The sequence below is a fragment of the Setaria italica genome, chromosome III, assembly GCF_000263155.2.
Source record: "Setaria italica strain Yugu1 chromosome III, Setaria_italica_v2.0, whole genome shotgun sequence".
Classification (NCBI taxonomy): Eukaryota; Viridiplantae; Streptophyta; class Magnoliopsida; order Poales; family Poaceae; genus Setaria; species Setaria italica.
In genome coordinates this window covers 2306959-2319984 of record NC_028452.1, presented here as the reverse complement: position 1 = coordinate 2319984, position 13026 = coordinate 2306959, and the positions used below count along the sequence as shown (strand labels likewise).

The window sequence follows — 13026 nt, the reverse complement described above, 5'->3', positions numbered from 1 at the left end:
ATGTGAGACAAACAACATGTTTAAAAAATTCCAGTACTTCCTCCATTTCATATTACTTTTCATTATTCTTTTGTTCTAACATTTCTATCTTTGACTACCAATGACTAGAGATTCGTACAGCTCAACATTGGAGAATTTACGTTTTTATTAGATTCACCATGAAAAATGTTTTGATAATATATGATTTGCATGTTGGTAAACCGTACGAATTTCTAGAATTGATGATTAAAGATAAAGAAATTTGGCTTATGACAAAACTAGAACGACAGCTAATTTGAAACAGAAAGGTACTTCGCATCCAACTGACCAGTCATTCATAGCGGTGAGCGGATGCAACAGTAGCCGTCAGCAGTTAATGGAGTGTCTTTGGTTTAAATAATTTTTTGGTCAACATACAGAGGCTCCTTATTGGTCGGTAATACTGAAAGGTTCTCTATTAATAGTTACTATGTTTCAACAAACTTACCTTAAGTTAACAATATATGCGCCGCGCTATTTTTCAAATATAAAGCCGCTGAGTTACTTTTATGTTGGTCGTCTAATTTGAAACCTTTTCAGAAAATCGTATCCATCATTTTGAACAGTTTTCTCTATCTACGTTTCTTGCGTTGTAGTCCTGCATTGCCTGGTTAGCTCTCTGCTCCTATGAAGTAGGACACGAACCATCGTCTATGCATGTTGACCGAGTCAAGGCTGCGCTGGCAATGTGCTTGAATGCTTGATGTTAGCTCGCAGGTCACATTGACAGGGACATCCTCTGGCATGTCTGGAATTTGGAATTGTTGTTGCAAAGATCAAGTTGCCACAAGCATCCAACGGCTGTGCCGCTGCCCAGAAGCTTCATCACACCTAGCTAGAGCGATGTCACTTCATCTCCATCTCAATGCCTGCAATGCTCGTGTTGACCAAATTATCAAGCTCATCCATCCATGGCGCCACTATATATATGGTGCCATCCATGGCCTCTCCATCTCAAATCCATCAGCTGCAAAACCTTCACTCAAGCATCAAAGCCCTCCTAGTGCTACAGCAACTGCATAAAACACTTCACTTCTGTTGCAATTGCATACAAACATTTCACATTCTGTTCATCTTCAATCCCCTGACACGCACAATTAACAATGGTGGTCCCGGTGATCGACTTCTCCAAGCTCGATGGCGCCGCTGCCGAGAGGGCGGAGACCATGGCGCAGATCGCCAATGGCTGCGAGGAGTGGGGGTTCTTTCAGGTAAAAACATGCGAGCATGTCATGTGCGTCACGAATTCGTGGACACTATAACGATGAGCACCCATTGCATTGTCTTGCTGTTAGATTGAAACCTCATGGATTTGTGATCGAATAACTGCAGCTGGTGAACCATGGGATTCCATTGGAGCTTCTTGAGCGCGTGAAGAAGGTGTGCTCCGAGTGCTACCGCATCCGGGAGGCCGGGTTCAAGGCGTCGGAGCCGGTGCGCACGCTGGAGGCGCTGGTGGAGGCCGAGCAGCGCGGCGAGGCGGTGGCGCCGGTGGACGACATGGACTGGGAGGACATCTTCTACATCCACGACGGCAGCCAGTGGCCGTCGAACCCGCCGGAGTTCAAGGAGACCATGCGCGAGTACCGCGCCGAGCTGAGGAAGCTCGCCGGGCGCGTCATGGAGGCCATGGACGAGAACCTCGGCCTTGAGAAGGGCGCCATCCAGCGCGCCTTCTCCGGCGACGGCCGCCACGAGCCCTTCTTCGGCACCAAGGTCAGCCACTATCCGCCGTGCCCGCGCCCGGACCTCGTCACGGGCCTCCGCGCGCACACGGACGCCGGCGGCGTCATCCTGCTGTACCAGGACGACCAGGTCGGCGGCCTGGAGGTGCTCAAGGACGGCCAGTGGACGGACGTGCAGCCGCTCGCCGGCGCCATCGTCGTCAACACCGGCGACCAGATCGAGGTGCTCAGCAACGGCCGCTACCGCAGCGCGTGGCACCGCGTCCTCCCCATGCGCAACGCCAACCGCCGCTCCATCGCCTCCTTCTACAACCCGGCCAACGAGGCCACCATCTCGCCGGCGGTGGCGGCCGGCGGCGAAGCCTACCCCAAGTACGTCTTCGGCGACTACATGGACGTGTACGCCAAGCAGAAGTTCCAGGCCAAGGAGCCAAGGTTCGAGGCCGTCAAGGCGCCCAAGTCATCTCCAGCGGCTTAAAAGTAAAAAAAAAAACATTAGTGTGGTAAAAAATAATTATTCATTTGTTTATTGGATATAATATAATATCCTGAAGAAATAAGTGTAATGTGGGCAAGTATCTGAGGTGTTTCACTGTGTTAACTGTAGTGGCATGGTATGGTGCTATATTGTTCTAGTAACAAGAATAGGATAGAGTTAAGCACATGCACATCCAGCTCTTGGGTTTTTTCATGTACTTAAAGCGACAATAATAATTGTAAGATTAATGTTGTACTATTATTGTTCAAATGCAATAAAATGCGACCCCTTTACAGTACTCTAGGAAAAGTGCTACTCCTCTAGCTGTCATCTGTACACTAGAATTGTGATTGCCTCCCTTTTTGTTGGCCGTCCTCTTCCATCCTCGGCCATCTATCATCGATCTTAGATATTTGCGTTCCGAGAAGGAAGAAGTGACATGTTTATGGCCCGGTTACTCTCGCTTATTTTTAACACCCGCCACATTGAATGTTTAGATACTAATTAGAAGTATTAAATATAGACTACTTACAAAACCCATTACATAAGTGGAGGCTAAACGGCGAGACGAATCTATTAAACCTAATTAGTCCATGATTTGACAATGTGGTGCTACCGTAAACATTTGCTAATGATGGATTAATTAGGCTTAATAGATTCGTCTCGCCATTTAGCCTCCGTCTGTGCAGTTAGTTTTATAAATAGTTCACGTTTAATACTCCTAATTAGTATCTAAACATTTGATATGATATGTGCTAAAAATAAGTAAAGGGAACCAAACGCCACCTATATTACATCCCTAGCTAAATGGAGATATCTTTTTGTGTTATTATGAGCGAGAATTACTTTTGTGTTATAATGTGGACCACTATTCGTGCATATCCAAGTCAAGTCCATGTGGCGACGGCCACACTGTCTTTTGCAACTTGTGGCGACAAGAGCACAAGGTGCTGGGCAGCCACTCACACACAGGCCCCCACACGCTTTTGTGTGGATGGAGTGGTCCACATTGTGCTAGTATCTATGCTAGCAAAGAGTTATCCATACTCAACAAACCCATTGAGTACTTTGGGTTCCAAACACCAAATGCATGTCAAGCATATCATATAGCTTCAACCATGAACTAGTATACCTGTTTACAAGACCAATACTTTGTGTTGTATGTGAAGTGGTTATTTAGGGATTAACCCCGCATGGGAAAATAGGGAATACCCTCTGAATTGCAATCGGACGGCTGTGGAGAGAGACATGTATTGTGAGATTTTATTTTGTTTTATTTTTATGTGCAAATGCAAGAGCTAAAGGAGAAAGATTGAAAGATAGATGCATAGCATAAACGGATGGGATACATAACTAAACATCACCACGTAATTGTGGCTTGTATATACAAACACAAGGGAATTCTCCTTCACCGCAAATGTGTTCATTATTGTATTATACATGTAGGGTTCAGATATAGTACCAGTACACCCCCCATAGAATAATCTTGCGGTCAGTAAATCTCAATTCAGGAAAAGGGGTCGCATGAACAATCTTGGTAATGATATATAAATGAAGGGACCATCCATTTAATTGTTGGGATATTATCACCCAAAATATGTCACTTTTCTAGCCGTTGCATTAATCAGCACTTTAGATCTATCCATAATGATATAATTTTTTCTGATTTCCTGGAACACTTGATTTCTCTATCAAGAACATTTAATTTGTCTATTGTTTTTTTTTCTTTGACTAAATCATAGCAAATCTGGAGATAAATAGCTCAGCGCATAAACAAATACAATTTGAGCATCTCCGGTATCCTCTCTTGAAAAAAGATTGTTCGATCCTAAATGGAATATCAGCCATAGGAAGCATCAATCCAAAAGAATCAATATCTTCCCATTTTCAAATAAAAAAAGCCACCTCACTTTTCTTATTAGGAATAAAAAGCCCAATCAGTAAGAATTTGCGCTCCTTTTAGAAGGAACCGAGCGTTTCAGGCTATTTTAAAATGGAAATCACCAATTCAGGCTCCTGCATGCAGATATCTACTCAAATTAACATATTCTTCTTAAAAACCAGACACAAGTTAATTACTTTTTCTTAAAAAAGAAAGTTATCTTGCAGCTAGGACGGGGTAAAACCTGGCCCGTAACTGAAAGCTAGAGCACTGGGGGGCGATGCATCGATGTGGGAGCTTCCACCACAGGTTCGTTGCAAAAATTCAGGAACCTAAGCTGCCCGATAATTACGTGCTCGTATTAATCGTCGTCCTCACTTGATTACCTTGTTCTGCTGCTGGTGGCCTGGCCAGCTGCTATCCACTCGGCTTCAGTTCCTCCGGCGACCCGCGGCGCGCACGTGCATGGCGGGCTACGTGCCGGCGGAGGGCGGCGGGGCCGGCGGCCGGGGGCGAGGCGCGCGGTACCCGCCGCTGTCCGCGCTCGTCGTCTCCGCCATCGCCGCCTTCTCCGCGGTCATCGTCCTCGCCGTCGTCCATTCGGTAATTTATACAATACAAAAGGATCGATGGATCGATCGATCGCATCTTTGACCGCGAGCAATGCGGATCTCGCGAGGTGGCTGACGGCGGTGGGCGGTTTCTTGGCAGGCGTACGACGCCACGGTGTCGCGGACAAGGACGCTGCTGGGGCACAACCTGGAGCCGACGCCGTGGCACCCGTTCCCGCACGCCAAGGGCCGGCCACCGGCGCGCGCGGCGCTGCGGTGCGCGCCCTCCGTCGCCTGCCTGCCGCCGCTCGCGCGGCCGCGCCCTCCGCCGGCGGCGGACGCGGCCAACGCCTCGTCGTCGTCGGTGCCGCCGGGCATCGGCAAGAGGCGGCAGTGCCCGGCCTACTTCGCGGCCATCCGGCGGGACCTCGCGCCGTGGCGCCGCGCTGCCGGCGGCAGGGGCGGCGTGACGCGCGCGCTCCTCGACGAGGCTCGGCGGCGCGCGTCGATGCGCGTCACGATCACGGGCGGCGGGCGGCGGCTGCACGTGGACCTCTACTACGCCTGCGTCCAGAGCCGGGCGCTCTTCACGGTGTGGAGCCTGCTGCAGCTGATGCGGCGGTACCCCGGGCGCGTCCCCGACGTGGACCTCATGTTCGACTGCATGGACAAGCCGGCCGTCAACCGCACCGAGCACGGCGACGGCGACCCCGCCGCGCCGCCGCCGCCGCCGCTCTTCCGGTACTGCACCACCAGGGACCACTTCGACATCCCCTTCCCGGATTGGTCCTTCTGGGGCTGGTACTTGTGCGCTCGCGCCTCCGTTTACTTGTGCGCCGTGCAATAATTGGCCATCGTAGTCAACACACTTGTTCTTTTTTTATTGGCAAAAGAAACAAAATGGAACTGATAAAATGATAAGGTGAGAGAACAAAATTGAAGGGTGGGCATGGTCGATGCTGCAGGCCGGAGACGAACATCGAGCCATGGAGCCGTGAGTTCAAGAGCATCAAGGCCGGCGCCAAGGCAACGAAATGGGTGGACCGGGTGCCGACGGCGTACTGGAAGGGCAACCCGGACGTGGCGTCGCCGCTGCGGGTGGCGCTGCTGGGCTGCAACGACACCGGCCTGTGGCGCGCCGAGATCATGCGCCAGAACTGGACCGACGAGGCCAAGGCCGGGTACCAGCACTCCAAGCTCTCCAGCCAGTGCACCCACAGGTAATTTACCATCATTGCTGGCTCGTACGCCAAACGTAACGATTGAGCTCCATGCATCGACCAGTTCACCGTATGACGATCTTGCAGGTACAAGATCTACGCGGAGGGGTTCGCGTGGTCGGTGAGCCTGAAGTACATCCTGTCGTGCGGGTCGATGGCGCTGCTGATCGACCCGCAGTACGAGGACTTCTTCAGCCGGGGCCTGGACCCGAGGGTGAACTACTGGCCGGTGAGCCGGGTGGGCATGTGCGAGTCCATCCGGGACGCCGTGGACTGGGGCAACGCCAACTCGGCGGAGGCCGAGCGCGTGGGGAGGCGCGGCCAGCGTCTGATGCAGGACCTGAGCATGGCCGCCGTCTACGACTACATGCTGCACCTGCTCACCGAGTACGCCGCGCTCATGGACTTCCGGCCGGTGCCGCCGCCCACGGCGCAGGAGGCGTGCGAGGGCTCCGTTCTGTGCCTCGCCGACGACAAGCAGCGGCGCTTCCTCGAGGCGTCCGCGGCGGAGCCAGCGGTGGACGAGCCCTGCGTGCTGAAATGGTGAAACGAGTTCCGGGCTACAAACAGAACCACCCTCTTTTAACTATCCAGAGGATTTAGGATATAGAATCAGTGATGATGTAGGAAAGGATGTCATTTCATAAAAAAGATATGTGCAAGTTTCAAGCGAATTTTCCAGCACCTTATGTTTCCAAAGCCACTCCTCTGAACTTGACATCGTATTGTCCACCGAGCGATCTGCTCTTGAACCAAAATGGATAGGCCAGATTTCACCTATTCTACGTTGCAAGCATGATCGGGCAAAACACGCCGCGACGATGTGATACCACCGCAAGCACGACACGTACAACTGAACAAGATACCAGGCGGAATGCCATGACCAGCCGGGTGCTTAGCCGCGAGCAAGCATCGGAGGCAAGCACGGGCAACTGCAGGAATCCAGGTACTATCAAAAAGCACGGCCGTCGAGGACCGCGCGCTGCCACCCGCAAAAACCAACAGGAGCTAGACTACGCACCTAAAACAAAAGCAGCTGTGTCATGGAAAGATAAAAGTCAAATAAGACCGAACTAAGTAACCACCATTTCATAGAGCAAAACACTTGCAAGCATCATCTCAGTTATCTGACGAAGGGTAGTATAAGCATGGCATAAAAGGCACGGTTGACGGTACCGGAGTGCCTCTCCTGTCCTCGAATCACCATATATCTAGTGTATGTCAACACGATTATCCTATTAGGCGACGAATGTACAAAATGCGGCCAGCCCGTGCTGTGGCTGGGTGGATAGGCTGCACGCACGGAAATGTCCAAAAGGTGCTGCAAATCATGGCAAAAGTTGTTGAGGCACCACGACACTGCAGGAGCTGCCACCCCGTGGTATTGCGCAAGTCTGGAAGCTTGTTTTGACTTGCCAACAACCACCAATCAAGCCAGGTATTTGTACATGTTCGCATTGTCCTTGTCGCGCTCCAAGTAGTCCCTCGTGATGAGATCCTCAATCCTCTTCTTGATCGCTTTGAAGTCAGGCTGCAGCATTACACAAGCCAAGTGAGGAAACAGACAGAAAACAACACAAACAGGTATTACCAAAATATGTTACTACATGAGATCGCACATTTCACAGCCATGCCAACAACTAGTTTAATTGATGTAAAAGACCTAGGGCAGAGTCCTGGGACAAATGCCATTCATACAAACAGCTACTTTAATGTCATTAAAAAAAGGGGGCAACTTCATCAGTCCAAAAGGGCAAGTGTCTATTTCAGATGCAACGTCAGGTTACCAAACGTCCCCTGAGCAGAAGACTGCAACTGAAATTACCAACACCGATTGCAATAACTATATAACAATTTGTACCTCAAAATAAAACAAGGAACCTCCAGGAAGCAAGCATACAAGGACTAAGCTACTATGAACAACTTTTCATATAGGAGATATGATGCTAGTACCTTGAACATGCGGCTGAGCTGCTCAACACATTCCGCGACAAGCTGTTGATGACCCATAACTTTGCGGCTCTTCATAATGCGCACAATTGAAGCGTCAATTGCATACCTCCTGTCTTTGTCAACATCTTCAACAACCTTTTTCTTCTCATCAACAGGCGGGAGGGGAATCTGGACATAGCATGAAAAGAAATGCAATATTAGCATCACAGCAACCTTTTTCACTCTGATTGGTAGTCCACCAAACAGCAAAAGAAAAATTAAAATAGGAAATACCTTAATTCTTCTCATTCTGTCAGTGAATTTTGAATTGAACTCGAAAACATCGTTGGGGGAGATGGACCTATTTGCTGGTTCTTTGTTAAGAATCTTGTACTTCGCACAAGAGAGCGAATGGAGCAAGCGCACTACATCATCATCTGACAGGTTTAGTTGTGTTACAATCTCAGAATAACTAAGCCTGTCAGATCCATTGAATAGCAGTAGCAATGCAGCCTGCCAAAACAAAGCATGTCAAAACACATTAGACAGGTTAATATAACTACTTACTGATACTGACATGATCCGAAATATACCTGATATGTCGTAACAATGAGTTCAATAGGCTTCAAATCAAACTTAGCATTGATGTTACAGGTTCCCAAGGAATAAATCCAGGTAAGCTTCCTGTGCTTTGTTCTTGTTTGGTAGAACTCCTTGAAAACCTCCACACATTTGACCTAAAAACATTGAGAAATATATAAATATTCACTTCAAATTGAGCTATCATGCTCCTTGATACAAATGCATTGGTGCGATCATCAAACATTGAACTTACCATCTCAGCAGGAAGGTTAATATCAAAAGTTTTGTAGCTTGGCCAGAATCCTGTTGTCAAAACAGTAACAGCCAAATCTATTCCAGGATTCAACTCCGGATGTCCAGCTACAAACTCTTCAAACTTAGTTTGATGATCTCTAGCGACAGTAAGGTCCGTAACCATGCCCTCCATTTTTGAAGTAAACTGGCCCCCACACTGTTGTTTGAGCTTTGTCAGGATGCTTCTCTCATGTTCATCATTAGCACTTTTGTCGAAAAGCAATCTTCTTGCAAGTTTCTTCCTGCAAGACAGTTCACACAATACAAAACATAAAGCAAGTTCCAAATGGCAAAAGATTTCCTAATAAAGACACGAGCATTGAAAATACCACTAGGGTAACAAGCACTAACCTATAGAACTCGGCAAAAAGATCTTTATCACTAATGTATGCCAGCAATCTCACCACCTGGAAACCAGTCACAACCACATGTTAAGTTTTTTTTTAGGAAACCACATGTAAAGTTACTGCACACAGCAAAAAAGAACAGATACCTTCTCAAGGGCATCTTCAATGGCTTCATCACTGAGCTTTTCACTGCAGCCTTTCTTCAGAATATTGTCGCAGAAAGTAGCCAGCAATTCAGCACTCGAACTGCCAGAGACACCCTTGTTACAGAAGACCTCAAAGGCTTCTTTAAGTGCCTGTAGTACGAAATATTTGAGAATTAAGCTATCATTTGCAATTTTGGGGCAACAGCAAAATGAAATGAGGGCAGATTGTTAACAGACCTTATGGAAGAGTGTATGGCCCTGGAAACAATCCGTCACATAAGCCACATATTTATCATGCAACTCGATGATTTTCCACACAAAAACCTAAAAGAAAGAATAAATGTCAGGTGACATAAACTGATAAACCACAAGCAAAGCAGACTGCAATCAAGATACACACCTGTTCCTGCATGCCAACCGTATCCTTCTTCTCTGGCTGTAATGCAATGAGTTGTAGAAAAAAATAATTTTAGGGAAGATGACTCAGAAAAGTAATCAAATAACACAGAAAAATCAAACAGCCAGGTGGCAGAACATCAAACATGCAAAATCACAGCGCAAATAAAAGGACTGTGAAATGAAAACCACTTAGCAGTGTGGCATTCAAAGTTAAGCTGTAGGTGGTCACAAACTATTAAGTGTACTTATAAAGCTATTTTATAGAACTCGATGTTGTCATATGAATCATAACTGCTAAAAGGAAACATAAATAAGTTACTAGTTAAAGAAATACTGCACCTTCTTGTTACTAGCAGAATCTTCTGCTTGCTTGACCAAGGCTGTACCCTCATTTGTAACATGCTGCAGAGAAAAACATAATAAATTGGAAATTGGAACATCACATTTTCAATATAAGGAATGAAATGAGTGAGCTAAAAGAAAAAATTGAGACACTTCGTAAGGCAAATCAATACCGTTTTGAACATGTTAGAAATAGGCTCCAGGCCACGGGTGATTTTGGAGAAGAGCCTGTACATCCTAGAAAGATCCTCAACCTGCAGCAATAGACGGATGTAGTGAACATCGTTAGGAAATAAATCATGCATTCATCAAACAAACAAAAAATCATGTTTTTAATCAAACCTTGTCATCACGAAGCAAAGCAGAACATCCAGAATGCTCCTTCTCCAACAGCGGAGTTGCATATTGAGCAAGCAATTCATTTTGCACTTTCTGTGGAAATAAAAAAAAATACAATGATGTAAAGGCCACACAGGGGATATACATGTATCATTATTCAAGGAACACTGCAACATTCTGAATACAAAACTAAGAAATACTTTCATTTAGTAAAATATTAATCAAGAAACAGCAAATTGGAACACCAAACTTTCGACAGACCTCCAATAATTTCTGTTCACTGCTAATATGCAAATAGTGACCAACTCGCTCCTTCTCCCGCTTCAAACACTCCTCAGCCTAATCAAAGAGCATCATCCATTAAGAAAGTCATGCATAAATATAGATAAGAGCAGACAGTGACCTTCTCAACATTACCTTGATCATATAATCTGGACAGGAGTCCTCAAGAATCCAGCTTTGAGCCTTGACAGAGTAGTACTCCGTAGTATCCTTAAGCAAGAAATCTTCAAAGTCATTCTCGTAACAATCCATTTGACCCAACCCAATTTCAACAAATATGTCCAAAACATTCTTCAACAAAGCCCTGTCAATCTGTTCACCCTCACGCTCTTTGTCTATCTGTTGAAACGGAAAATAGAAGTATCATATCATGTCACTCCTGTTCTCAAACAGATGACGTTTAGGGATGTGTGCAGTAAATTTTATAAACTTTGACCAGTAATGTACACAAAGGTACAAGGATTTTTTACACGGATGGGGATTTTAGCAGTTTGGTCATGACTATATTTTCAATAAATTTCAACAAACATTGCTTCTAAAAAACATGGTCAGACATATTCTAGAACATGTCCTGTCCAAAACATCAAATAGAAAAGGATGGATGCAGTATATGCTAACCAACAATTTTAAATAAACTCACATAGAGATGAAAAGACTCACCAGAGCTATCACTGCATCTTTTACTTGTCCTTTAATCTCTTGATAAATCTGTTACCATGAGTTAAATTCATTAGGACATGGGACATTGAAAAGGCATGCATGGAAAAGAAGCTGGAAATCAAGTAACATACCAACTCTCGGAAGCAAGTAAGCCCAACTTCTTTAAGTGGGGTGAGTGACCTCCTTGAGATGAAGTACCGATCAAGGTAATGAAAGAAACGTGAGAGCCACCGAACCATGACTTTATGGTTTGACCACCTCTGCACTAGCTCCCTCAACATAAACTCATCATGCTTCTCCCTTAGAGAAGGCAGTACCTGCACAAAGTTAAAATCAAGTGAGAAGACTCCCAGTAGCTAATAATAAGAGTGGAGAGGATAACAAAGAAACAAAGCATGCAATAGTTAATCAGTTCGATTAAACGCCATACAAAATCAGTGCACAGTTCACAAATTCAGTCTCCAGTCATGCTTCTGCAAGCTTGCAAATAGGTAGTCTTACATGGTCATATTCTAAGTATAAGAAATGAGCTGTGATGTAAGCACAGAACTGGTGCTACACAGGTCAAGTAACTAGACCAATTGTTTCACCAAATCAAGATGCTTACAGTTAAAACAAAGAGTTTCAATTATCCTGTAGAAATCAAGAGATGAACAAAATAAGATTAAGAGAGCTAATGGCCACCACTTCAGTACTTGCAAGCATAGGCAAGTTTTGTTTACCTCAAGAACAATCAAACAGATCAGAACAATTCTAAAGGAAGCGACCAGCTATGTGCACTTTTTTACCCAAAAAGAAGTGCCTGCCTACAGAGTGGATGAAATCCTGCTGGATGCGCATTATGTGCTTGCTACCCTTATTGAGACCGAAACAGAAAATACAGGTTCCAAAAAAGAGCATATGAAATGGCCACAGCACTAAAACGGGACATCTGATGAAATCTACCCCAAGATCCATCAGAACACCAGGCCCAATGTAAGATACCTCTAGGAGTACCAGGTTTCGAGTTTCTAGTGCAGCTTTGGCCTACCAAACGAGCAGATGATAATGAATAATGCAACTGAACCCACCTTCAAAACTGCAAAATGCTCACTTATGAATCAATGCAAGCCAGCCTATTGAGCACAGAAAGGCTTGAACCATGAGAAACAACGTGATAAATCAAATCAACTAATGATTGCCAAGCAAGCTGTTAGCACAGTACGGAATGAGAACATCCCCAAATACATCAAGCACATTCTCGTCCCAACTTAGCAATCAACCAAGCGCTAATCCACCACCACCACCACCAACAACAACAACATAGCCTTTCAGTCCCAAGCAAGTTGGGGTAGGCTAGAGTTGAAATCCAGCAAGAGCCACAAATCAGGGTTCGGGCACATGAATAGCTGTTTTCCAAGCACTCCTATCCAGGGCTAAATCTTTGGGTATATTCCATCCCTTCAAATCTCCTTTTATTGCCTCTTCCCATGTCAATTTTGGTCTTCATCTGCCTCTCTTCACATTACTGTCACGCCTTAGGGTTCCCACCAGATTAGGACATCTAACACTAATACCAAACTGCGCATACTAGATCATCTAGGTCGCACACGGACATTCGCTTGAGCAAGGGGGAAATCAGCATGCGGCTCACCATGGAGGTGATGTACTCCTCGAAGGACTCGCGGTACTTGTCGTAGAGCTGCTGCGAGTAGTCGTGCGGCGGCTTCTGCGTGCACATGTTGTATATCGTCCTGCGAGAAGGGGACCAAAACCCTAGATCAGAACCGGATCGAAGCGGATCGAGACGGGAAACCCTAGAGGCCGCCGCGGCGGAGTCGGCGGCGGCGGCGAGGAGGAGGAGTGGGGGGGGGGGGGGGGGGGGGGTGT

General features: G+C 46.4%; 3 protein-coding genes across 5 annotated transcripts; 2 read left to right on the top strand and 1 right to left on the bottom strand.

The window, feature by feature from the left end:
• Positions 1–923: 923 nt before the first annotated feature.
• LOC101780769 (1-aminocyclopropane-1-carboxylate oxidase) lies at positions 924–2479 on the top strand. The gene is made up of 2 exons (XM_004960221.3): positions 924–1229; positions 1351–2479. Exons 1-2 carry the CDS (start codon positions 1122–1124, stop codon positions 2179–2181), a joined length of 939 nt encoding a protein of 312 aa, XP_004960278.1. The 5' UTR covers positions 924–1121; the 3' UTR covers positions 2182–2479.
• Positions 2480–3557: 1078 nt separating this feature from the next.
• On the top strand, positions 3558–6552 carry LOC101780368 (protein O-glucosyltransferase 1). Of its 3 annotated transcripts, none has more exons than XM_022824943.1 (5): positions 3558–4372; positions 4478–4666; positions 4775–5421; positions 5580–5834; positions 5922–6552. In XM_022824943.1, the coding sequence occupies exons 1-5, from the start codon at positions 4352–4354 to the stop codon at positions 6379–6381; spliced, it is 1572 nt and encodes a 523-aa protein (XP_022680678.1). In that variant the 5' UTR covers positions 3558–4351; the 3' UTR covers positions 6382–6552. The 3 variants fall into 3 exon arrangements, with proteins under 3 accessions (XP_022680678.1, XP_022680680.1, XP_004960277.1); XM_022824945.1 differs by having other exon boundaries at positions 3561–4372; positions 4775–5355; XM_004960220.4 differs by having other exon boundaries at positions 3588–4372; positions 4775–5415.
• Positions 6553–6897: 345 nt separating this feature from the next.
• On the bottom strand, positions 6898–12979 carry LOC101779959 (cullin-1; the record flags this gene model as incomplete). Its single annotated transcript, XM_022824999.1, has 17 exons — positions 6898–7365; positions 7788–7955; positions 8061–8279; positions 8360–8503; positions 8602–8884; positions 8994–9049; positions 9136–9285; positions 9373–9459; positions 9536–9571; positions 9874–9936; positions 10050–10130; positions 10219–10308; positions 10477–10554; positions 10633–10836; positions 11158–11205; positions 11289–11474; positions 12791–12979. Coding segments are annotated over 17 exons (2184 nt in total), but the record flags the coding sequence as incomplete, so codon positions are not given.
• Positions 12980–13026: the final 47 nt, after the last annotated feature.